The following is a 24025-nucleotide window of genomic DNA, read 5'->3' on the forward strand; positions in this document are numbered from 1 at the left end:
ATTAATATTCATCTTTGGTAGCAGCTGCTTTATTTTGAAAGGTAAACCCGGAAGTGTAACATTTCGTCTACATGCCGGGTTAAGCTTCAGAGCAGGATGTAGCGGTACGTCTTTGGACCGTTTTTTAATGAACTTTTTGCGTCGCTGTGGCTGTCCGAGTTCCGTCTACCTTCTCACGTCGACTCTGTGAGTGGATTTAGGGTGATGGGCGTTTGGGGGACCGCCATAAAAGAAGACTAACGTCCTAAAAATGTCCAACATCCTTAATGCGGCGTCCAAAGTGAAATGGGACCGCACGGCTGTAGCCAAGCGAGCTGTGTTTATCGCGGCTGCTGCCTACGGCGTCAAAACCCTCTACCCGGTTATCTGCAGGCAGCTGTTGAAAAAAAAAGCCGACAGACGGGCTGAAAACGGATCTACGTGTTTGTTCAAATCCCGCGATGACGCAGTGAATCCATCAAAGGCGTCCCCTGGGGTCAACGCCGAATTCTTCAAGCAGATCCTGGAACTTGCAAAAATCCTTTTCCCCAAGCTGCTGTCCAAGGAGCTCGCTTTGCTCTCCTTGCACTCTGTGGCCCTGGTCTCCAGGACCTTCCTGTCCATATATGTGGCCAGCTTGGACGGCAAGATAGTGAAGACCATTGTGGAGAAGCAACCGAGGAGCTTCATCATCCAGCTCATCAAATGGCTCCTCATCGCCATCCCTGCCACTTTTGTCAACAGCGCCATCCGCTTCTTGGAATGCAAGCTGGCCCTGGCCTTCCGCACCCGCCTGGTGAACTATGCTTACCAGACCTACTTCACAGACCAGACCTACTACAGAGTCAGCAACATGGACGGGAGGCTGGCCAACCCGGACCAGTCCCTCACAGAGGACGTGCTGATGTTCTCTCAGTCGGTGGCCCATCTGTACTCCAACCTCACCAAGCCTATCTTGGACGTAGTGCTCACCTCCTACACGCTGATCCGGACAGCTCGGTCCAGGGACGCCAACGCCAGCGGGCCCACGCTGCTGGCCGGCTTGGTGGTCTTCGTCACCGCCAAGGTCCTCCGGGCATGCTCTCCTAAATTCGGGAAGCTGGTGGCCGAGGAGGCACACAGGAAGGGATACCTGCGCTACATGCACTCCAGAATCATCGCCAACGCGGAGGAAATCGCCTTCTACAGGGGACACAAGGCAGGTCCAAAAATACAGTTCTACCTTTAGAGGGACTTTAGGACACAGGTGTCAAAAACTCCTTTTTGGCGTGCTCAATATTGTTTGGGAAACACAAATGAAAGGTTTTGCTTTGGTGCGGGCGACAGGTGGAGATGCGCCAGCTCCAGAAGTGCTACGGCGCGCTGGCCGAGCAGATGAACCTGATCCTCTCCAAGCGCCTGTGGTACATCATGATCGAGCAGTTCCTCATGAAGTACGTGTGGAGCAGCTGCGGCCTCGTCATGGTGGCCGTGCCCATCATCACCGCCACCGGCTTCGCCGACAGCGGTATTGAAAATTTCCATATATTTGTCCTCTATTGTGATTGCGATTTTATTAGCGATTATTATAAAAAAAAAATTTCAAGGTGCTCTTCACACGTACTTGCAGTTGATTGATTAAGCATTCACTACAAGATCCTCGTAAACTTTTCCAGAAACAGCCGATGGGCACCCACATCGGAGAGTGAGCGAGAGGACGGAGGCGTTCACCACCGCCCGCAACCTTTTGGCCTCTGGAGCCGACGCCATTGAGAGGATCATGTCCTCCTACAAAGAGGTCGGCCTTATTCGCGTAGAATTATTTTTTTTTCCAGTCCAAGTATTACACTTCACACAGTAAAAAAGTTGCAATGGCGGGCTGAATTGCAGTTTCAAACGCCCTCCCGTCGCCATTTCTCATCGGCTCTGATTATATGGCGCGAGCGCGGCAAGTTCTTGCTCGTATTTCCAAGATGACATTCTTTAGGCGCACTCACGCCCACAAAACGCGTATCTGTTATGTAAAAAGGTGTTGTGTTGAGTTGAGTGGTCAGACGGCATGTCTGGACAATTTGTAGTCATTTTAGCTGAAGGGAACAACTTCATTCAATGAAATAATAATGCGTAAAGTCCCGATACGCGGCGGATAAACATCACGTTTCATAATCGTGACGTCATCCGGCCGTCACGTGGCCTCGGCGAAGTTGCGCATCTTGCGGCGGTTTGTTTCAAAGCGAATCAAGCTGAGTCAACAAAGGGCTTGTTGTGACGTCTTGCCGCGTGCAGCTGAGACGGCACTAATAGAGGAAATCATGTCTTAGTGGAAGCGTCCAACAGAAGTAACCGGTTAAAAAAAATTTATTTATTACAAAAGCATTGTTTTATTTCGGTCTGAAAATACAACCGAGCCAATTTGAGTAGAATACAGTATAGTTTGTAGTACTATTTATTGTGCTAATAAAGATTTTTGGGGGGGGGGGAATACTGAACCGACATCACCAAATCTGTAAATTTGAACCATGTGAGCTGTGGGTCACACTAATATTTACTCGAAAAAGGCCATTCAACCCCCCCCCCCCCCCTCTGTGTGAGACAGGTCACAGAACTGGCAGGCTACACGGCGCGTGTCCACAACATGTTTGCGGTGTTCGAGGATGTCCAAAGGGGCATTTACAAGCGCTCGTCGCTCACCGCCGCCATCGGAGGCGAGAAGAAAAGCAAGCCGGACATGCACATTGATGGCCCGCTGGAAATTAAGGGTACGGCTTGCATCGCAAATCTCTCTGGGGGGGGGGGGGGGGGGGGGGGGGGGGATATTTCACCCCCGATATTCTTGACCTTTTTTCTCATGTCAGGTGAAGTGATTGACGTGGACAACGGTATTGTGTGTGAAAACGTCCCGATTATAACACCCAACGGGGACGTCGTCGTCTCCAGCCTCAATGTTAAGGTGAGATTGGAAAGTCAAATAAAACTTTTACATGAACGTGCAGACCATAGATCAATATTTTGCCTTTCAGGTGGAAGAGGGCATGCATCTATTGATCACGGGCCCCAACGGCTGCGGCAAAAGCTCCCTCTTCCGTATCCTCAGCGGTTTGTGGCCCGTATATGGCGGGCGCCTCCACAAACCCTCCCCTCAGCATATGTTCTACATCCCACAGAGGTACACACACACACACACACACACACACAATCACACAACCTCCTCTGTTGCGACCACCCTCGCGGAGAACCTGTCAGGAGCTCTCAAATAAATATTGATCTACTTTGCGCGTGAAGGTATTCGGCAGATGAATCGACCCCCCCAATCCACCCCAAAATACAAGTCACCTTTGTTCCTTTTCGTGCCTCCAGGCCTTACATGTCGATGGGCTCCCTGCGGGACCAGGTGATCTATCCCGATTCGGCCGAGGGCATGGCTGCCACAGGCCTCGGCGATAAGGACCTGGAGGCCATCTTGGACATCGTCAACCTCAACCACATCGTCACTCGGGAAGGAGGTGATTGATAATCATTCATCTTCCGTACCACTTGATCCTCACTAGGGTCGCGGGGGGGTGCTGGAGCCGATCCCAGCCGTCTTCGGGCAGTAGGCGGGGGACACCCTGAATCGGTTGCCAGCCAATCGCAGGGCACACAGAAACGAACAACCACTCGCACTCAAACTCACACCTAGGGACAATTTAGAGTGTTCAATCAGCCTGTCACGCATGTTTTTGGAATGTGGGAGGAAACCGGAGCACCCGGAGAAAACCCACGCAGGCCCGGGGAGATCATGCAAACTCCACACAGGGAGGCCGTAGCTGGAATCGAACCCGGTACCTCTGCACTGTGAAGCCGACGTGCTAACCACTGGACTACCGGGCCGCCGTGATTAATAATCATTTCCGATTATTTCGGAAGAGTGCACGGCTTAGTTGCAGCTGGAGGGTTTGACGCCAGAACGGGCCGCAGCGTGACCAAAAATCCTGGGCTCAATTCTGCAATATGAAGAACCAAAGCGGCACTTTTTCAAATGGGAATATTCGCAAAAGAAAATGGCTTTTTTTTTTTTTTTGTCATCTTCGTTTTTTCCGCCTTCAGGCTGGGATGCCGAGCTGGATTGGAAGGACGTGCTGTCCGGAGGCGAGAAGCAAAGGATGGGCATGGCTCGCATGTTTTACCACAAGTAAGGACACCGGTAATCCCTTTGACAATAAATACGCACTGGCTGCAACACGATTTAAAAAAAAAATATTGAAATGATGATTAATTGGGCAAAGTTGCTGTTTCATGGTGTATTATTTGACATTTAAAGTCCTTGAACTTAGTTCAGTTTTTCGAAACTTGTTCAAATCAACCTCATACGGCGTCGGACAATTTAGCGACTCAAGCGTGGCTCTCCTGCTTGTTTCTTGCGTCAGGCCGAAATACGCCCTGCTGGATGAGTGCACCAGCGCCGTGAGCATCGACGTGGAGGGTAAAATTTTCCAGGCTGCTAAAGACGCCGGCATCTCCCTGCTGTCCATCACGCACAGACCCTCGCTGTGGTAAAGGGGGTCTTTACTCCTGGAAAAAAATCCTCATTTTTTTTCAGTTCGGTCACAAGTCTGTCTCCCGGCAGGAAGTACCACACGCACTTGCTGCAGTTCGACGGCGAGGGTGGATGGCGCTTCGAGCAGCTGGACACGGCCACTCGCCTCTCGCTCACCGAGGAGAAGCAGCGGCTGGAGAGCCAGCTGGCCGGCATCCCCGAGATGCAACAGCGCCTCAACGAGCTCTGCAAGATCCTGGGCGACGACTCGGTGCTCAGAACCGTCCATGAGTGACAGGAACGGGACGGGAGTTTGGTTTTAACCATCGCCTCCGTTTTAAATTTTTTTTTTTATATGAACAAAAGTCGTTTTTGATCAAAAAGCCAGGCGGGGGTTGTTCAATGGAGACACTTTAATAATACTAACGCCAATTAAACATGACCACCCCCAAATGATATAAAAATTCAAAAGGCGGGATGAGATAATGTTTGTTTTTTTTTTAGCGGTCCCCTCTCTTTATCATCAGGCCCCTCATTGCCACAAGATGGCACCAGAGCAATATTTTATATTAGACATGGCTATGGCCTGACCACAAAAAACAATGAATTTTGCATCGAATAACAGAACAAGCTTCTGTAAAGGCAAACTTGCGATTGTCGAACCGCGACTATGCGTGGAATCGTTTTTTATTGTCAGAAAAAAAATACACGATGCAAGAAGGATGCATCTTGTGTATTGTTTTAAAATGAGAATTTTTATTTGCGCAGGGATGTCAGATATGTGACTGACACAAAGCTAAGGTAGGAAAGAGGCGCAATTGGCTTCTTACTCGGTTTGATTTATTTGTACTTCTTTTTAAATGATATGATACTAATTTAATTGCGGTTTTGCATACCCCCCCAGCTACGGCTTGCCGACTCCTGGGGTTGTCCCAATGCCACTTTGAGAACCACTGCTTTAAGCGACAGAAAAGAGCACAGCTAAGAGTGAAGGTAACGCTTTTCTCAATTGATATTTTGTTTTAACATAGCACTTTACTTGTTTGTTTTTTTTTTAGTTTTTATTTTAAAGTACAGTCTACCAATTTGATTTAAACAGTCGTTATCACGCTGTCCTCTTTGCAAAATTTCACAGCGCTAATGTTTACCATTTCTTATTTTAATCACCTTCCTGCCTTTTTTTTTTTTTGTGGGTGCATTTTTCTTCCTTTCTCCTCTATCTTACACTCACAAAAAAAAAAAAAAAAAAGCTCAACTCTATTATTGGAGCGATTAATGACGCAGGTCTGAACCCTGAACGGAGGAGGGGGGATTTTTGGTTTACCGAACAAACACAATGCGCGAAAGAGGCCCTTTCTCTGCTGAGCGAGCGGCTAAGTCTCGAGGTCTAGTTTGCAAAACGTGTCCTGCCGCCATCAATTGTAGAGTCGTAATCTCCTTTCTCTGTTGGAAGCTGGAACCTTAAAAGTAATGAAAAGTGGGGGGATAAATTCCTACCGTGGCACCAAAGTAAAACTTCATAGCCCAGCTGCGTATACATAACCAGCTATCACCCTTGAGCACAAGAAGTTGGCCCCCCCCACCCCCCCTCCCGCGCTATCTCAGCTCAAACTGACCCCACAGTAAATTTGACTTTTGTTCCAGGAAGCTGGATTTCCCAGAAGGCTTCTGGTGCTGCTACATGCCAGGCACAAAAACTGTTATTTAGAGCAGTGTAAAAAAAAAAAAACGGATCAAAATAACGTCTCATAATAATGCCATATTGCTGGTTATGACGGACAATCAGTGGCATCCTGAGTTCAGTTTAGTTTTAAAACCTGTGAATTTTACAACAACCGCAAATGCTGCCGTGCTCAGGATATTGCCTGCGAGTTTCATTTCCCACACAATGTGATTTTTATTGCCGTTTTCATGCCACTGTGAGCTTCTAATGCCATGATGCAACTGTATTGAGGGGTTCCATTTTTTTTTTTGTTGGTAATCAGCGGCTCCATTCATTTCAAAAAGCTTGTCAGAGTCTGCCGACATTTCCGCATAAGAGTGTTTCAACGCTGCTAATCCAATTAGTAGTTCATCTAATTAGTAGTTAGTGCTGGAAAATTCACACTGCTACTAATTGTAGTGAGATTACTTTTTTTTTTTTTTTTTGCATGGAACCTCGTTGTTCTTTATCCTTGCAGAAAACAAGTCAGGGCATAACAATCCAGATAGCGTCGTCCCATTGAAGATTGAATGTGTTCTTTTCAAATTCCTAATTAATCTAGATTTTGGTGTGTGTTTACCGTGCATGTAGTGATAATTGAATGGATTCATGAATTCGGATCGTCCATCCAGTTTACCTCCTAATCCCACTCTCGTGCATGTGATGGAGTTTACGTATTTTCACCTTAAACTAGAGCAAAGATGTATTTTCTTGTAAATAAAACCATGTGGTGAAAATAACTCATGTCGTCCACTATATTGCAAGTTTATCTTGGCGGTAGCAGAGGTGAATGTGTTTTTATTCCATGATTTGTTCAGATCAGGCTTTGGTGTCCCCCGACAGGTGTGTGTGTTGTACGAGTACAGTACTCTAATTTGTCAACATAGTTGTAGCATGCCATTACAAAATAAGGTTCATTCTCGGCAATACTTTCCTGCTTATTTTAAATTTTGGAAATCACATTCCTTGCTTTATTATTATTATTGTTAGTAGTAGTAGTTATAAAAAAAGGTTGTGCAATAATTTAGTCAAAAATACATCCGTGGTCTACAGGTTGATTGTATGGCCTTATCGAATTTGAATGTTTAAGAACAGTATCGTACTTTAAATGACAACATAGTCCAAAATTGTATGTTGTTATTTTTATTTTTGTTATTTCTGATGGCCATGCTACCTCCCCAAAAAAGTTTCTCTCTTTAAAAAAGTTAATACAGTATGTCAATATGAAATCAGTAATTATTACGAGATGACTTGTACTGTATGTAATTTTATTCTTGTTCTTGTAAAACCAGCGTCTTCGCTCTTGCAATACCGTGGACAACATCGCCATCTGTAGGCGAGAAAGCGCAGTTGCAGCCTTTTCAGGTGGAACACACAGCTGGGGAGCGCCATTGTGAAACCAGCTTCAGCGTCCTACAGGGGGGAGTGGTTTGCCTTCGTCACTGTCTCGCTCTACTCCCCCCCCCCCCCCCCCCTCCCCCCAGCTCGCGGAGTAGATCTCTTCCACGCTGATTTCACAGGACCCGGCGATCACGCACACCGAGCTGAAGGCTCACAATGGAAGGCCATCCCCTCCTTCATGCTCCGTGAACCCTCCCCAAGTGGACTACTTGTTTGTCGCACAGTGTGTACGAATGGTGGCTCCACGGAGACGCGACAGGGGAGGAGGAGGAGGTGGAGGACGGCGCTCCCTCGTCTTCTAAGAGGATAAAGGGGGAAAGGGGGCTATTTTTAACCGGACTCTTGTGGACTCTTACCCGGGGCACGATGAGCGGCGGGCCGGATGAGAGCTCGGTGCGTGTGGCGCTAAGGTAAGGATGCTTCTTGCTCCCACCTGCAAAACACCAAACCCAACCATGCACTCATTGATAACAAACAATCCATTCACAAGGAATCCTCCAATGACTGCACTACATATTTGCAGTAGTTGCTTTGAATTATGCCTACTGAGTGAGGATTTCCGCATGCAGATGTGCCTTAAGGCGGTAAGGAGTGTCTGGAGGAGAGAAAAAAAATCACCTGGCAGTCAATACAAGCAAGCCCAGTGGTGATAGACACTAACAATAGTGTCAATGAATGAATGCATGCATGGCAGCCATGTTGATGAGTCATGTGACCCTGGTTTATTGACCCTCCATGCAAGGTGTAGCCAAACGTCATGATTTGTTTTCTTTGCATACCCCCCCCCCCCCCAATGTTATTGTTATTTCGATTGTATTTTATTTTAAATCAAAGTTTAGTTTCACTTTCACTCTTCATTTAAGTTGTAATTTCATATATTTTATTCTAGTGTCATTATTTTCCAATTTGAAAGTACTCCAATTTCAGGTTTCCGTCTTTTTTTTTCCTTTTTTTTTTTGCATAATACACATACTATTTACATGGTGTGTTTTGCAGCCTATAATTTAATGGTTTCATCGAATTCATCCAATAGATTATAAAAACAAAAGCCCACCCCTTCTTCAAAAGGTATATTTGCGGTATGACGAGAAAAACGAGACCACAATAACTCATTTCAAAAACCTTTTAATCATCATTAATGTGACCTATTATTTAAAGAACTTGAAAAAAACTGAACTAAACATTAAGTGTGTCTAGATGTGTGGCAGGCCTGACAACACGTGTAAGCCTCTCCCCAGCTTAATAGTTGAGTGAGGTGTGTGTGTGTGTGTGTTGCCAGTTAGCACCTGCTTCAACGTGCATGGCCTAACCCTTCACCTACCCGCCACCCCTTTAAAAAAACAAACAAAAAAACTACATAATGTATCATAATTGTGTCGTGGTTGTTACATAACAGCCTTGCCGTATGTTTGCCCACCTCCATATGAAAAAAGCGGCAGCACAAAAAGAAAGTGAACAAGCTGTCCAGAGTCCAATTCAAAGTCACACCTTACCGCCCTTTTAATAATTGATACCGTGGCAGGCGGCGTCAAATGTCCTCTGTTGGGAAAATTTGAAACGCGACGCGCTTCCACAAGAGTAAGGATGCTCGAGGACCTCGGGAAGCGCCATAGACGGGCTAACAGATAGCATTGCTATGTAAACTAAATTATTTTGAGCATCATTTTGACTCGTTGTGTCCATCGAATGTAAGCCCCATCTGCCCCAACCATTCTCACAAGTGTGTATGTGCGTGTGCGTAATTGTGTGTGTGTGTGTGTGTGTGTGTGTGTGTTTGCCTGCCTGCATTCTCCCTAATGAATATTCACCGAGTGAACTGAAGCGAAGCAGGCAGGCTGCTTGCCCTCTGCCAGCTGCCGTCATGTAATCGTGCAGATCACAACAATCATAATTTTTAATGTTTTTTTGGGGGGGGGGCGGGGGCACCCCACTGACCTTTTGATAAAAACACTGTCAAGGACACGGATAACAATGACAATGCTGAGTCGGCTTCCTTCCTTTCATCACTGCATTGGCAATATTTCATGAAAGCAATGTGGGTAGTTGCACCATTTGTAGACTGGCATTGACAGTGAACCCCCCCCCCCCCCCCTCCACCACCTATTTTATTTTGAAATATTGTGAAATATGGAGGACACGGTTGGCACTCGGGACTATTTTCAGTACTGTCCGCGGGGCTCAGTTGCAGTTTTTTGTCTAGGACATGCACCAATGAATCCCCCCCCCCCCTCAAAAAAAATGCCTTTAGGTCCACCACAGCGTTGCCGTTATGTAAGCAGGTGGACTTGTTTTGCTCGGCGAGGAAGGATAAAGAGAGGAGGAGAGAGGAACGCAAGAAACATTCTGTCCAACATTTGGTGGTGACATCAAGAGTCTTGAGAGTCACTATTTATACACAACCGATGTCAAACGAAACGTCTGCGATTAAAAAAATTAATTTGCGATTAATTTCCAGAAGGCTGATGTCATTGTTCTGCCTCTTGTTTACCAGCAGCCCCTCCAAAATGAATGAAGGGTTTTTGCTGGCTTTTTTTTTTTTTGGTCTGCCAGGCATTCGTCTTCGAGAGGGAGTCTCTTGTTTCTGAGGCCGTCACTGAAATCGCAGTAATGAGCCTCAGAGCTTGAAACTCACTTGGATTGTTGCACGGGGGGGGGCCACAGTGGGAAGTAAAAGTATCCTTATTATCCTCTCTTCATGAGGGTTTCAACAACCCCTCCCTCCCCCACCCATATTTTTGGTTGAGTGAAACTGTCAGATGAACGCGTTGGGCAACTTTTACACTTTTTCATCAAATACGATTTGTCTCGGAGTGCATGCGAGGGCCAGAGTAAGCGTTAAGGCCGCGGCGGTGTTGGATTTCCAAGGAAAAAGATTGGGAAAAAAACTGTTTGCCTGTTATCCAGAAATTGTTGTAGATTAGCCACCGGTAGTTTGACAGAGCTAATAGGACATATGGTATATGATTACATAATTAAAATTTAAATCTAAATGAAATTTATATTGTTGAACTAGCTTTATGCTAACGAATAAATGGAAGAGCCATAGACGCGCTAACGAATAGCGTCGGTGTCTTGGTGTTACATCCCCTCCAGCCACCGATACTTGAACATAAACAAAAGTTATATATAATAATAATAACCACACACACACGCACAGGCATATATTCTTTATCCTTTGCAAAGAACAGCTAAAATAACTTCAGCTTACTCATGGGAAAAAATGGTTAGACCACCTTGTTTTTTGTTCGTTTAAAATGTTTGCCTGCTGCTTGTGTCTTTTCAAAGCAAAAAAACAACAACTTGTGTGTCCATGCACACAAAAACACGTTATATCCGCAACAAAGCTTTTTCCTGGAACACTGTCCAAATGTCACTCATCAGCAATTTTCTCGTGAGGTGGCTTCAGCTGTGAGAGGAACTTTTTGGAACTTTTCCTCCACAGGAAATGATGCCATGACACAACGTTTATTCACGAAGGAGTCAACAGAGAGATTCTTAATAAAATCCAGGGCGGGTTCTGTTGACTCTTTTGAACAGCGAGCGTACTGTGAGGTGTGCACTCCCTTCAATACCGAAGTACAGGACACACTTTTATAGTCTGTTCTCATTTCTGGAGCCTTTTTCAAAGTTTCAGTGAAAGAATTATGGATGTGACTCATTAGTTCCACTCTTCTAATACGCATATTAATCAATTCGGAATTACCGTCATAGGAATGACATGAATTAATATACTGCAATTATATTGGAGGTGATACCCCCCCCCCCCCTCGCCTCCTTGTCATTTGGCTAAATAAAGTGGGAAAAAAAAAGCAGGTCGCAATTTCATCAGATTTGTCTTCTCCCGCCAGGATCCGTCCTCAGCTGGCCCGAGAGAAGATCGAAGGCTGCCACATTTGTACGTACGTGATGCCCGGCGAGCCGCAGGTGGTCCTGGGCAAGGACAAGGCCTTCACGTACGACTTTGTCTTCGACATGGACACCCAGCAGGACGCCATCTACGGCCACTGCACCGAGAGTCTCATCGAGGGCTGCTTCCAGGGCTACAACGCGACCGTATTCGCGTACGGCCAGGTGGGGCGGGGGGGTTCATATGACTCGTAAACGATGCATTGTGATCAATTGTAAATGATTTAGACGTGTTTTTGTTTGCCGTACACACTTTTGAACCCCCTCCCCACCTCCCAAAATGCCTTTTTCTTAATCTCTCCCGGTGTTGCCCCTCCGCTTGCCTTTTATTGTCGCCGCGCTTGCTGAATTCCCGTCCAATAGTCTTTCACACTCAAAACGAGTGATCCATTCTCACACACACACGCGCACACACACACACACTCCTGTCAGTGTCTCTTTCAGACGAACCAGCAGGGAGTGACCCACTTGTTGCATTCCATCGAAATCACCATGATGACCACCCCATCCCCGCTGCTCCGCTCTCCTCCTTCCCAGAAACGAACTGTCTGTTTTTATTTATTTAAGGAAGACATATGCTATTTTAATTTTTTTTTTTATACCGTCTCAATGTAACCTGTCGATGGCACGCTTTTGTCAACACACAACAACGATTAAGATTTTCTACACCAGTGCGAAAACGGAGGCCATTATCATGACGGGGAGGAGAGCTCGTTCACTCGTGGAGGCAGCAGTTCACGGTGCTTCCTTGACTTGCGAGAAATATGTGCTTTGTCCTCTCCAAAGACGGGCTCGGGGAAGACTTACACCATGGGAACCGGCTTCGACGTCAACATCGGCGAGGACGAGCTGGGTATCATTCCCAGGGCCGTCAACCACCTGTTCCGGGGCATCGAGGAACGGCGGCAGGCTGCCACCGAGCAGGGAAAGCCTGCCCCCGAGTTCAAGATCAACGCTCAGTTTCTGGAGGTACAAAAACAGACGCCCCCCCCCCCCTACGCCCCCACCCCCACCGAAAATACCAAAGCGGTTTGTGCATCATGACTTTCTGGTGTGGGCGCTTTGGCCACTAGGAGGCAGTATCATCCATGTAAGCATTGTATACACACAAAGAAGAACCAGTTGTGTTTCACAGAGGATAAAGAATATATGCGTGCAAGTTAGATGAAGCTATTCCCAGTCAACTCAGTGCGTTGCCGCATCACGAAACTGTCGTGAGCCCGGCGTCCGTGATCCACCGGCTGGACTTGCGAGCACGAAAAAGCGTCTTGAACAGCTGCCAGAGTGAATTTGAAAAATGAGAGATGACAAGAAAGCATTTGGGACAGCCGTTTTGAATTGATGTTGCAGCTGTACAACGAGGAGGTGGTGGACCTGTTTGACACGGCGCGGGACGTGGAGGCCAGGAGGCCGAAGTCCAGCGTACGCATCCACGAGGACGCCAGCGGAGGCATCTACACGGTGGGCGTGACCACGCGCAGCGTCAACTCCGCGGCCGAGGTGAGCTAGACGCACTTCAAGGGCCGACGAAGAACGTATTTAATTTTACGTTTTCGTTTTGTGCTTAGATGATCCAATGTCTGAAACTGGGCGCTTTGTCCAGGACCACGGCCAGCACTCAGATGAACGTGCAGAGTTCGCGCTCTCACGCCATTTTCACGATCCACCTGTGCCAAGTTCGGATGTGCTCACCCGACAACGTAAGCGTGCCACGTGGCTTCACGAGCCCATGAACTCTTTTTAAAAAAAATTTCTTTTCCTCCATCCTCCAGGATAACGCGACAGACAACCGTCTGGCGGGCAACTCGGACATCAACGAGTTGGAGACGCTGTCGGCCAAGTTCCATTTTGTGGACCTGGCCGGTTCCGAGAGGCTCAAAAGAACCGGAGCCACGGGAGACCGGGCCAAAGAAGGCATTTCCATCAATTGTGGACTGGTAAGTTTGATCGGGAGAATTTCCATATGTGTAAAAATGAGCAGTTATATACGGAAACATGGCGTAAACATAACCCATGACATTGTGGGGGGTGGGGGGGGGTGATTTACGTCGTACTGTACGTACAAATGTTTGAATGTATTTCCCAGCCCCAAATATTTTTTTTTTTCTATTTACTTTTAAATTTAAGTTGTCCCCAAGTGGAGCAAAATGCTACATTTATTCCGAAAAATTAAAATTATTAAGATTTTTAATTGTAATTTAATATTAAAATAAAAAATATATTAAAATTAATTAAATATATATATATATAAATATAAATATATTTTTCCATGCCTCAGCTCGCCTTGGGCAACGTGATCAGCGCTCTTGGCGACAGGAGTAAGCGCTCCACACACGTGCCTTACCGAGACTCCAAACTCACCCGTTTGCTCCAGGATTCGCTCGGCGGAAACAGGTTTGTTAGCGACGGCGTCCTTTTCCGTCACATCCCAACCCGCCTTAACGTCGCTGCGCCCCCCCCCTGCAGTCAAACGGTGATGATCGCGTGCATCAGCCCGTCGGACCGCGACTTCATGGAAACCCTGAACACTCTGAAGTACGCCAACCGAGCGCGGAATATCAAAAACAAGGTCATGGTGAACCAGGACCGAGCCAGTCAGCAGATCAGCGCGTTGAGGACGGAGATGGCGCGCCTGCAGATGGAGTTGATGGAGTATAAAACGGTGAGGCGCAAAATAGGGCTGAGCACTTTTATTCTTTGTGTTTGGTAAGAAACGCTCGATGGATTTTGTCATTCAGGGCAAGCGCATGGTGGGCGAGGACGGCGCGGAGGGCCTCAACGACTTGGTCCACGAGAACGCCATGCTGCAGACGGATAACGACAATCTGAGGGTGAGGGTGAAGGCCATGCAGGAGACCATCGACGCTCAGCGAGCCAGACTCACTCAAATCCTCAGCGACCGAGCCAACCAGGCGCTGGCCAATGCAGGTGGGATGTCGCAAAAATGAAGAGTGCGGTCGCCCGGCAGTCCCTGCTGCATGTTAGTTATTCATCATCTTGAATGAAACGGCGAAAATTGAGGAAAAGCATCAGAGTCATCCTTGACGGTGAAATCACCAAAATGTACTTGGGAGTTAGCCCAAAAAAACTTGGGAGTTGGCCCAAAAAAACTTGGGAGTTGGCCCAAAAAAACCTTGGGAGTTAGCCCCAAAAAAAATTGGGAGTTAGCCCAAAAAAAACTTGGGAGTTAGCCCAAAAAAACTTGGGAGGTAGCCCAAAAAAACTTGGGAGTTAGGCCCCCAAAAAATTGGGAGTTAGCCCAAAAAAAACTTGGGAGTTAGCCCAGCATATTTCTCACTGTCACCGATATTACGATTTGCCGGCATCTGAGCGAGGCGTCTGCTTTCAGGCGAAGGCAACGAGGAGATCGGCAACATGATCCACAACTACATCAAGGAAATCGAGACACTCAGGTACCTCCGAATCAAATCGACACCCCACAACCGGCCGCGTCAAAAGAACGGCGGGCGGAAGGAAAAAAAAAAAAAAAAAAAACGTGTCTCCTCGCTGACAGAGCCAAACTTCTGGAGAGCGAGGCCCTCAACGAGAACCTCCGGAAGAGCCTGTCGCGCGCCTCCACTCGCTCGTCGCTCTACGCCGGCCCCGCCTCCTTCTCTCCGGCCATCTTTGCGCCGGAGAAAGAGGCCAATGACATCATCGAGATGGCCAAGAAAGACCTGGAGAAGCTCAAGAGGAAGGAGAAGAAGAAGAAAAAGAGGTATGCGTTGAGTGTGTTACCATAGCAACGGGTCACCCGGTGAGGTGAAATGCTCCCCCCGAGCCATTTTAACTCTCAACGACGGGGCGTTCTTTTCCAGTGTTTTGAAAGAGGAAACGGCGGACAATGACCAGGAACGAGGTGGCAACGAAACAGAGCTGGGCAGCGACCATGAGGAAGCCGACGCCGGCGACGGAGAGGAAGAAGAAGACTCGGACACGGCAGGAGACGAGACGTCCGAGGAGTCGGAGGCGGAGGAGCTGGATGAAAAAGGTGACGAGAAAGACGCTGTAAAATGAGACCAAGCGGGATCTGATGAGTTTTTGGCCGCGCAGACGACGTCCAAGCCGACCTGGCCAATATCACGTGCGAGATCGCCATCAAGCAGAAGCTGATCGACGAGCTGGAGAACAGCCAGCGGCGCCTCCACACGCTCAAGCAGCAGTACGAGCACAAACTGGTCATGCTGCAGAATAAAATTCGAGACACGCAGCAGGAGAGGGACAAAGTGCTACACAACATGGGTGAGCAAAAAAAAAAAAAAAAAAAATCATATTATGGAGTTTTGATTTTGATTTCAATTAATTTTATAATTATTTTAGTTTTTTTATTTTTATCATGAATATTTACCCCAGAATTTGAGATTGAATTGTCTGTATTTCATTCATTTATTATTATTTTTTTTTTTTTCATTTCTTTGACTCGCTTCGGCCCAGGCTCAGTGGAGTCGTGCACAGAAGAAAAGGCCAAGAGGATCAAGGCCGAGTACGAGAGGAAGCTGAGCTCCATGAACAAGGAGCTGCAAAAGCTCCAGTCGGCTCAGAAGGAGCACGCGCGGCTGCTCAAGAACCAGTCGCAGTACGAGAAGCAGCTCAAGAAACTGCAGCTCGACGTCACCGAGATGAAAAAGACCAAGGTTTAAAAAAAAAAAAAAAAATGTGTGTTGAAATGTACGATGGATGTGGGTTGAAATCTACGATTGTCCACCAGGTGGTGCTGATGCGTCAGATGAAAGAGCAACAAGAGCGCAACAGAGCCACAGAGTGCAAGAGGAACAGGGAAATTGCGTCTTTGAAGAAAGATCAGCGCAGAGCTGAGGTACCAGAAAATTTTCTGTATTCACCCACAGGTGTCAAGTGTTTTAAAATATTTTATATTTCACTGGCCGATACGTGAAATTGGAGGCCCTCTTAGCTTGATTGGGTGTTAATTTGTCCTGGCAGCATCAAGTGAAGCAGCTTGAGGCACAGAAGAGACAGCAGGAGTTAATCTTACGTCGGAAGAATGAAGAGGTGAGAACACACTTCCCTGAGGGTTTTTTTTTTGGGGGGGGTTGTATTTGTCACAGAGTTTCTATATTTCATTTGCCAGGCCGTCATTGTCAATGAGAAACGTTTTATTCCGATTTTTTTTGCATTGCATTATTTGATTTAGGTTTTCTTTGTTTTATTGCATGTCACTTATTTATCATTGTCTTTATTTTTCTGCAATTTATTAATTTTAATTTTGAATTTTCTAAATTCATCGTATCAGTTTACATTTTGTGATTTCATTTATTTCAGTTTTGTAATGTTTTTTTTACTCAATGAGAAATGTTTTATTCCGATTTTTATTTTATTGAATGTATTTTATTTTCGTTCAGTTTTTTTTTGTTTTTTTTTTTGCATTGCATTATTTGATTTAGGTTTTCTCTGTTTTATTGCGTGTCGCTTATTTATCATCGTCTTTATTTTTCTGCAATTTATTAATTTTAATTTTTAAAATTCATCTAATCAGTTTACATTTTGTGATTTTATTTATTTCCGTTTTTTAATGATTTTTAAAAAAATTGTTATTTATCCTGTGTATCCCCCCAAAAATTATACATTTAGAAATAAATATAATAAATTTAATAAATAAAAAAATAAATTTTAAATTAATTTTATTTATTCGATTGCTTTCAAATGTGCTTTCGGATTTGCAGGTGACCGCTCTGAGGCGTCAGGTGAGACCAATGTCTGGCAAGGCGAGCAGGAAAGTCACCTTACCCGAATCCCTCCCGGAGCCGCCCCACCGCAGCTCTCCGGGAAGGCCGTCAGCGTCATGGACGTCCAACGGCGCCAGGTTGCGGCGTCTCAACTCCGTTTGTCGCGTCTCGCACGCGGCAAAGCTCTCGAAAGAAACCGATCTTTGTCTTCAGGGGTTGGCCGGCGCGCAGCGGAAGCGGCTACCTCGGCCGGACCGCCAGGGCCAAATGGCAGTCGTTGGAGCGACGCGTCAGTGACATCATCATGCAGCGGATGACCATCTCCAACATGGAAACGGATATGAATCGACTCATGAAGGTCCGATTTTTTCCGGAAACGTCTAAATAAACACCCAACTGACCGACCTGAAATGTATTCCTCTCCAGCAAAGGGAGGAGCTGACCAAGCGGAGGGAACGAGTGTCCAGGAAGAAAACCAAGACCATGGCGGAGGCGGCCCCGGACTCTGAGCGCTCGCTGACCCCCTTGAACGAGGAACTGGAGTCTCTGGGGGCCAACATCGATTACATCAATGACAGTATCGCGGACTGCCAGGCCAACATTATGCAAATGGAGGAGGCGAAGGTGAAAAAAAAAAAAAAAAAAAGATGGCAACGCTTTTTACCGTTTTGTAAGTCGACATTTTCCGCTTTGTTTCGGCCGCTCTCAGGAAGAAGGAGACACGCTGGACGTGACGGCGGCGGTCGGCTCGTGTAATCTATCGGAGGCTCGTTTCCTTTTGGATCATTTCGTGACGATGGCCATCAATAAGGTGACGGCGACTTCCCACGTCGATGGACGCGGAGGCCAAAAGGCGTGAGCGTCCGCTTTCTCGCGAAACCCCCCCCCCCTCCCCCCCCCCGCAGGGCCTGCAAGCGGCTCAGAAGGACTCCCAGCTGAAGGTGATGGAGGGTCGGCTGAAGCAGACGGAGATCAACAACGCGGCGCAGAACCAGCTGCTCTTCCACATGCTCAAGGAGAAAGCCGAGATCAACCCCGAGCTGGACGCCCTGCTGGGCAGCGCCTTCCAAGGTTTCGCCGCCATTTTTAAATGACATTCGATCGATTTTGTGTTTGATTTCGCTAAATGGAAGCCTACCTCATCGTTTAAATTTCATTTCTTTTTGTCTTCTCTACTGTTGTTGTTGTTTTTTTTTTTTGTGGGAACTCAAAGAGTTAGGTTACCTGTCACCGGGTGAGTAATTAGATCAGTGTTTTTGAGAGCTGCACACTTCAAGATTTCAAATATGGCGGCGAGAAATCTTCAAGCTTGATGATTGATCCCGACCCCGTGACCTTAATATTTTGTTTCCCGTCCTGTCTCCACCGGCTCGTTACATGACCCCACATCTCCCCCTTTTCACCCGACCGTGCTTCGGACCCGCTGTAGCATTTATTGTACTCTCAGAAACCCGCCGAACAACCCCCCCCTAATAACGCATCTCTCCCCCGTTTTTAGAAAACGGGGACGAAAGCAGCAGCGATGAGTCCAACCCCAGCCCGGCTGCGGAGGGCAGGTGATGTAACGGCGGCAGAAAACTCAATTTTGCATCCAGATTTTGGTGGCAAAACATTTTCCGTTTGTCTTCCACCGATTACGGTTTCAGCCCGCTGCCGTCGGACGCGATGAAGTTTTCCAGCGACTCCCGTCCGAGAAACAAGGTACCGGACCGCGCCACGATGCGACGATCCATCCATCCATCCATCCATCCATCTTCTACCGCTTATCCGGGGCCGGGTCGCGGGGGCAACAGCTTTAGCAGGGAAGCCCAGACTTCCCTCTCCCTAGCCACTTCGTCCAGCTCTCCCCGGGGGATCCCGAGGCGTTCCCAGGCCAGACATAGTCTCTCCAGCGTGTCCTGGGTCTTCCTCGGGATCTCCTCCCGGTGGGACATGCCAGGAGGCACCAGGGAGGCGTTCAGGAGGCATCCGAATCAGATGCCCAAGCCACCTCATCTGGCTCCTCTCGATGTGGAGGAGAAGCGGCTCGACTCTGAGCCCCTCCCGGATGACCGAGCTTCTCACCTTATCTCTAAGGGAGAGCCCGGACACCCTGCGGAGAAAACTCATTTCGGCCGCTTGTATCCGGGATCCGGGATGCCACAATGTCATTCGTATTTCGTAATCGATCCCGTTGATCCTTCAGGCTCGTAGGAGGACCGCCACCCAGATGGAGCTTCTGTACGCCACCTCGGCAGATCCGGCTTTCGACTCTCCCCCCGGAGACTTTCCGGGTCCTTTGCTTCCCCTCGCCGAGCACCAGGGCGGGTGGGCGGATCCGGGCCGCGAATCCCCGTCTTCTCTCTCGGCTCCCAAGGCTGGCGCGTGAGCATTCATAAGAAACTCCTCTCCAAAAAAAACACAACCCGTTCGGCTATCGCTAACACTTTCGATTTCCGCCAGCTTCCGCTCGAGGTCACCGACGGGCGGCGTCGAGAGGACGCGGCTCGAGCGCTCTCCTCTCGCCCGCAGGAAAATGCAAGAAAAATCGACGGCCGCTGCAAATGACTCCAAAACACCGTAAGAAGTCTTAAGCCGTAGCTACGTCTAATGTAAAAGTTGTGCTTTGTGTGACTTATATCGGTCGTCACAAACCGTCTGTTTTTATTTTTGACATCGTTTTGATTTTTCAGATCGGATGAATCACCTGCATTTGATGGCCGCCGAAGGTGCGCTTCTTTTTTCACCTTTTATTTGGTGTCAACCATATTTTTTTTTTTTTTTTAACACAATCACAGTGAAAAACGAAACACTAAAAAGCTGCCTTTCCAGAGGTGTAATCAACCCCGCGGCACCCCCCAAGACCAGCCGGGCAGCCAGACTTCAATGTGTCCACGTCGCCGAGGGACATACCAAGCCCGTCCTCGCTGTGGACGTCACAGAAGATCTGCTCTTCACGGGATCCAAAGGTAAATATTGACCCGGTAGTCCAGTGGGTAGCACGTCGGCTTCACAGTGCCGAGGTACCGGGTTCGATTCCAGCTCCGGCCTCCCTGTGTGGAGTTTGCATGTTCTCCCCGGGTCTGCGTGGGTTTTCTCCGGGTGCTCCGGTTTCCTCCCACATTCCAAAAATATGCATGGCAGGCTGATTGAACACTCTGAATTGTCCCTAGGTGTGAGTGTGAGCGTGGATGGTTGTTCGTCTTTGTGTGCCCTGCGATTGGCTGGCAACCGATTCAGGGTGTCCCCCGCCTACTGCCCGGAGACGGCTGGGATCGGCTCCAGCACGACCCCGCGACCCTAGTGAGGATCAAGCGGCTCGGAAGATGAATGAATGAATGAATGAATGAAAGGCCGCCTTTCCTAATTACATATTTTTTTTATTATTATTTTTTTTTCCTTCAGATCGAACGTGTAAGGTGTGGAATTTGGTGACCGGTCAAGAGATCATGTCTTTAGCGGATCATCCGAGCAGCGTCGTCTCAGTCAGGTTAAAAAAAAAAAAATCATCAATCCGCCGTTCAATCTGTTTTTTTTTTTCAATCAAAATCATTTTTTTTTTTTTAACCATTATTTTAAAGCCATGTCGGCCCGTCCGTCTTGTTACGTTGCAGATACACTTCCAGCCTGGTCTTTACGGTTTCCACCGCCTACATCAAAGTGTGGGACATACGGGATTGCGCAAAATGTATCCGCACGCTTACGTAAGGACACATTGGGCTCCGTGCGTCAATGTCGACAACGTATGAAATCTACATCTGGAAATATTCACGCTTGCTTCAGGGCTTCGGGTCAAGTCGGTACAGGCGACGCCTGTTCTTCAGCCCGAAGTTTCTCCATCCCTCCGGGAGAGAGTCAGATCAACCAGATCGCCATCAATCCCGCCGGTTCCTTCCTGTACGCCGCTGCCGGGAACGCCGTACGCATGTGGGATCTCCGCAAGTAAGTCGAATATGACGCTCGAAGGTCAACGCGTTGCTCGCTCGTTGCTCATAGTTGACTTATTTTTTTAATGTGCGCGTTAGGTTTGCCTCCACGGGGAAGCTGACCGGCCACGTGGGAGCCATCACGTGTCTGACGATGGATAAGTCGGGGAACGGACAACAAGACCTGCTGCTCACCGGATCCAGGGACCATCACATCAAAGTAGGGAGACGTACTCCAAAAAAAAAAAAAAAAAAAAAAAAGAATTGTCGAGTCACGGATTTTTCTTGTTTGTTTCTCAGATGTTTGAGGTGACAGAAGGAGCTCAGGGGAACGTTGGCTCCTCCCACACGTTTGAGCCCGCCCATCAGGATAGCGTGGAGTCTCTCGCCTTGCATGGGGACTTTGTCTACAGCGGATCCAAAGACTACTCCGTCAAAAAGTGGGACTTGGCCAGTAAGCGGCCTGCTGCAGGTAAGCCATAAGGAAGCTACAGCTAGTGGGCGACTTTTGAGATTGAACGAGGGGGGGGGGGGGGGGGGGTCGTGTCTTTCCTCGAGCAGTCAGTCGCTTTCCATGCGGATTGGGTCAGCGCTTTGGCCGCGGTGCCCGGCTCGTCGGCGCTGCTGCTCGGCGGGTGTCGAGGAGGGCTTCTCCGCCTGTGGCACGCTGACTCGCTAGCGCCTCTCGGTGACATCCAAGGACACGACAGCCCCATTAACGGCCTGGCGAGCAACAGCAGTCATCTGTTCACCGCCTCGGAGTAAGTCGCACGTCGCCGCTTGTCGTTTCGCGGTTCTTTGCGTTTTGACCCATTTTTTGCTGGTGAAAATGATTCTTTTTCTGATTGCTGTTGATATATTCCGTCACTTACGGCTATTTAATTGTGTGTTGCGCCCAGTGACCGCACGGTGAAGATTTGGGAAGCCAAAGGATCTCTTGAGGATGGAGTCCATTGACAGCGATTTGGGAGCGTAAACTGATTTTTTTTTTCCTTCATTTGAGTCCTCCACGTTGCGACAATTTGCTCGCTTGCACAATTTTTTTTGTGTGTGTGTGTGTGTACAAGACATTTCCAAATGCTGGAGACTTGACTGTTCCCTTCACCAGCAACACTTTGGACTTTCTCTGTGCTTTTTTTTTCTAGTCTTGACTGTGTGAAAGCAAGGACCAAAATACTACTGAAGCTACATTGTGTTGTGCACTGTAATTTAATATGACAAACGCATGTTTTTTTTTTCCTCATTCTAGTCTCCGCTTACTTTTCCCCATCGCGTCCAGTCCTCTTATGTTCCTGAAAATGTGAGTTAAATAGCCGTTTCTCTTGTTTTGCAATATAAGTCAGATACTGAAAAAGATATGTCATCTACTATTTCCACGTTAAATCAGGTGGATGGAAATTACTGTCGTGTTTTTTAATTTTTATCTGATTTTTTTTTTTAACATTTGATTGGAAGTGCCGTTTGTGTTAATATCATTGTTGCTTGTCTTCCTGAGGCTGCAATGTAAGAATAAATTTCATAGTGCACAGTAAAGGCCATTTTTTGAAAAAAGCTGCATTAATGCCTGATGGCCACATGATGGCAGCATTGTACAGTGAGAGGCGCACAACTGCTTTCCAAAAATGACGTTTAACTTCCATGACAAAGAAGATGGGAAAAAAAAAAGCTTTGAGCAATTTTGTTACCAATCCAACTATGGACACTCACTCGAGAGAGACGTAACGCATTTATTGCTTGGTACTCCGATGATTCGCATGAATTTAGAGCTCTTTTTTTGCCACTCCGCCGTAGCTTTATTTCATCCCTTGTTGACTTCTAACTAATGTTCTGCCTGTTGATTGATTGCCGAGATGGAAATAGAGAGAAGTGTCAAATTAAAAGTTGCTACCCCTGCCTGAAGACAAAAAAGAATGTGACGGCGCGATCAATTTTTAATGTTCATATACTGAGAGCAGCAAATGTATTAATTGGCCCAGTGGGAGCAGAGCGCCACTATATGTCCAAGAACATCAACCCTACAAAAGTATACGAGCAATTCCAGAATTGAAGGACAATTTGGGAAAGCGATACTTAAAAAAATAATATTTTTTGAAGTTATGAAGAACCAATGTGCTTTGAACTTAACGTAGACAAGAAGGTATGAGAAGACAAACAATTAAGTGCCGGTTTAAAGAAGCAAGCCGCGAGGGTCAGACGGACCCGGGTCAATATCTCCTCTTCTCCGGCTTCCATCTTCCAACTGAGTGAATCCTGCGGCTAAAAATACCCGCGCTGCTGCTGCCGCTTTATGACCAGAACTGATGAGCCGTGATAGTGCGGCTTGCTCACTTAATGCGCTCACAGCGAACCGCGCGTGTTTCACCCCACCCCACCCTCCCCTCGGCGTATCATCACACTTTCACGAAGATTATTGGAAGGAGAAATGTTTTTGATACGCCTGTTGAAAGGCTCTTTATTATTATTTTTTTTAAACCTGTAAAATGACAGCATAATTAAATCAGCATTAAATAATAGCCTTGACCTTTGACCTCCTTGTATAGCATTTTCTTTCTAATCTCCCGAGACTCATCTCATCGTTCCTTCCTCTGCTTTATATTTAGTGCGGTACACGTCATGAAAACAAAGAGGAGTTATCTTGACGCGTCATCTTCTTGGATTCATCCAGCTGCATCAGCAGGACTTTTTTAACGACAATTTTATTTTTCTTCTTTTATAATTTGTGCTGTGTTCAGCACATCCCTGTCCCAAATACTCATCCACTTGAAAAACGTTCTTTTTTTACTACACACATGAACAAACAATCAGGATATGAATCCGTTCCACTGTACAGGAACATCAACATTCCATCCATATTTTTTTGGGGGGGGAGTGAAAAGCACAATGCACATGTAAAAAGAAAGAAACGGGGTGCGTTCTTCAAAGGCTTGAGTGCAATTCAAGTACCGGTAAATGT

The 24025-nt window shown here is 47.2% G+C and overlaps 2 protein-coding genes across 3 annotated transcripts; both read left to right on the forward strand.

The window, feature by feature from the left end:
• Positions 1 to 61: 61 nt before the first annotated feature.
• Positions 62 to 6916, forward strand: LOC127594010 (ATP-binding cassette sub-family D member 2-like). Of its 2 annotated transcripts, XM_052055840.1 has the most exons (10): positions 64 to 1177; positions 1306 to 1486; positions 1635 to 1756; positions 2555 to 2717; positions 2814 to 2908; positions 2979 to 3124; positions 3316 to 3461; positions 4045 to 4129; positions 4365 to 4490; positions 4565 to 6916. In XM_052055840.1, exons 1-10 carry the CDS (start codon positions 251 to 253, stop codon positions 4767 to 4769), a joined length of 2196 nt encoding a protein of 731 aa, XP_051911800.1. In that variant the 5' UTR covers positions 64 to 250; the 3' UTR covers positions 4770 to 6916. The 2 variants fall into 2 exon arrangements, with proteins under 2 accessions (XP_051911799.1, XP_051911800.1); XM_052055839.1 differs by having other exon boundaries at positions 62 to 1177; positions 2555 to 2908.
• Positions 6917 to 7630: 714 nt separating this feature from the next.
• Positions 7631 to 22130, forward strand: LOC127594004 (kinesin-like protein KIF21A). Its single transcript, XM_052055832.1, is given in 34 exon segments — positions 7631 to 7987; positions 11426 to 11648; positions 12270 to 12452; positions 12834 to 12983; positions 13052 to 13183; positions 13256 to 13420; positions 13762 to 13877; positions 13950 to 14145; positions 14222 to 14411; positions 14833 to 14896; positions 14998 to 15201; positions 15302 to 15474; positions 15537 to 15725; positions 15918 to 16117; positions 16192 to 16299; positions 16425 to 16493; positions 17165 to 17337; positions 17339 to 17525; positions 17594 to 17791; positions 17877 to 17978; positions 18073 to 18238; positions 18381 to 18401; positions 18666 to 18723; positions 18814 to 18868; positions 19353 to 19531; positions 19610 to 19726; positions 19840 to 19875; positions 19979 to 20115; positions 20552 to 20636; positions 20761 to 20850; positions 20930 to 21088; positions 21172 to 21292; positions 21373 to 21833; positions 21972 to 22130. Coding segments are annotated over 33 exon segments (4473 nt in total). The 5' UTR covers positions 7631 to 7943; the 3' UTR covers positions 21556 to 21833; positions 21972 to 22130.
• The last annotated feature ends 1895 nt before the right edge of the window (positions 22131 to 24025 follow it).

The sequence above is a fragment of the Hippocampus zosterae genome, chromosome 21 (assembly GCF_025434085.1).
Source record: "Hippocampus zosterae strain Florida chromosome 21, ASM2543408v3, whole genome shotgun sequence".
Classification (NCBI taxonomy): domain Eukaryota; kingdom Metazoa; phylum Chordata; class Actinopteri; order Syngnathiformes; family Syngnathidae; genus Hippocampus; species Hippocampus zosterae.

Bases quoted from the DNA above. Each gene is read 5' to 3' on its own strand.
- LOC127594010 (XM_052055839.1), top strand. From the start codon at position 251: ATGTCCAACATCCTTAATGCGGCGTCCAAAGTGAAATGGGACCGCACG. The intron at 1,487-1,634 runs GTATTGAAAATT...AAACTTTTCCAG, and splicing joins CACCGGCTTCGCCGACAGCG to AAACAGCCGATGGGCACCCA. The intron at 3,125-3,315 runs GTACACACACAC...TCGTGCCTCCAG, and splicing joins ATGTTCTACATCCCACAGAG to GCCTTACATGTCGATGGGCT.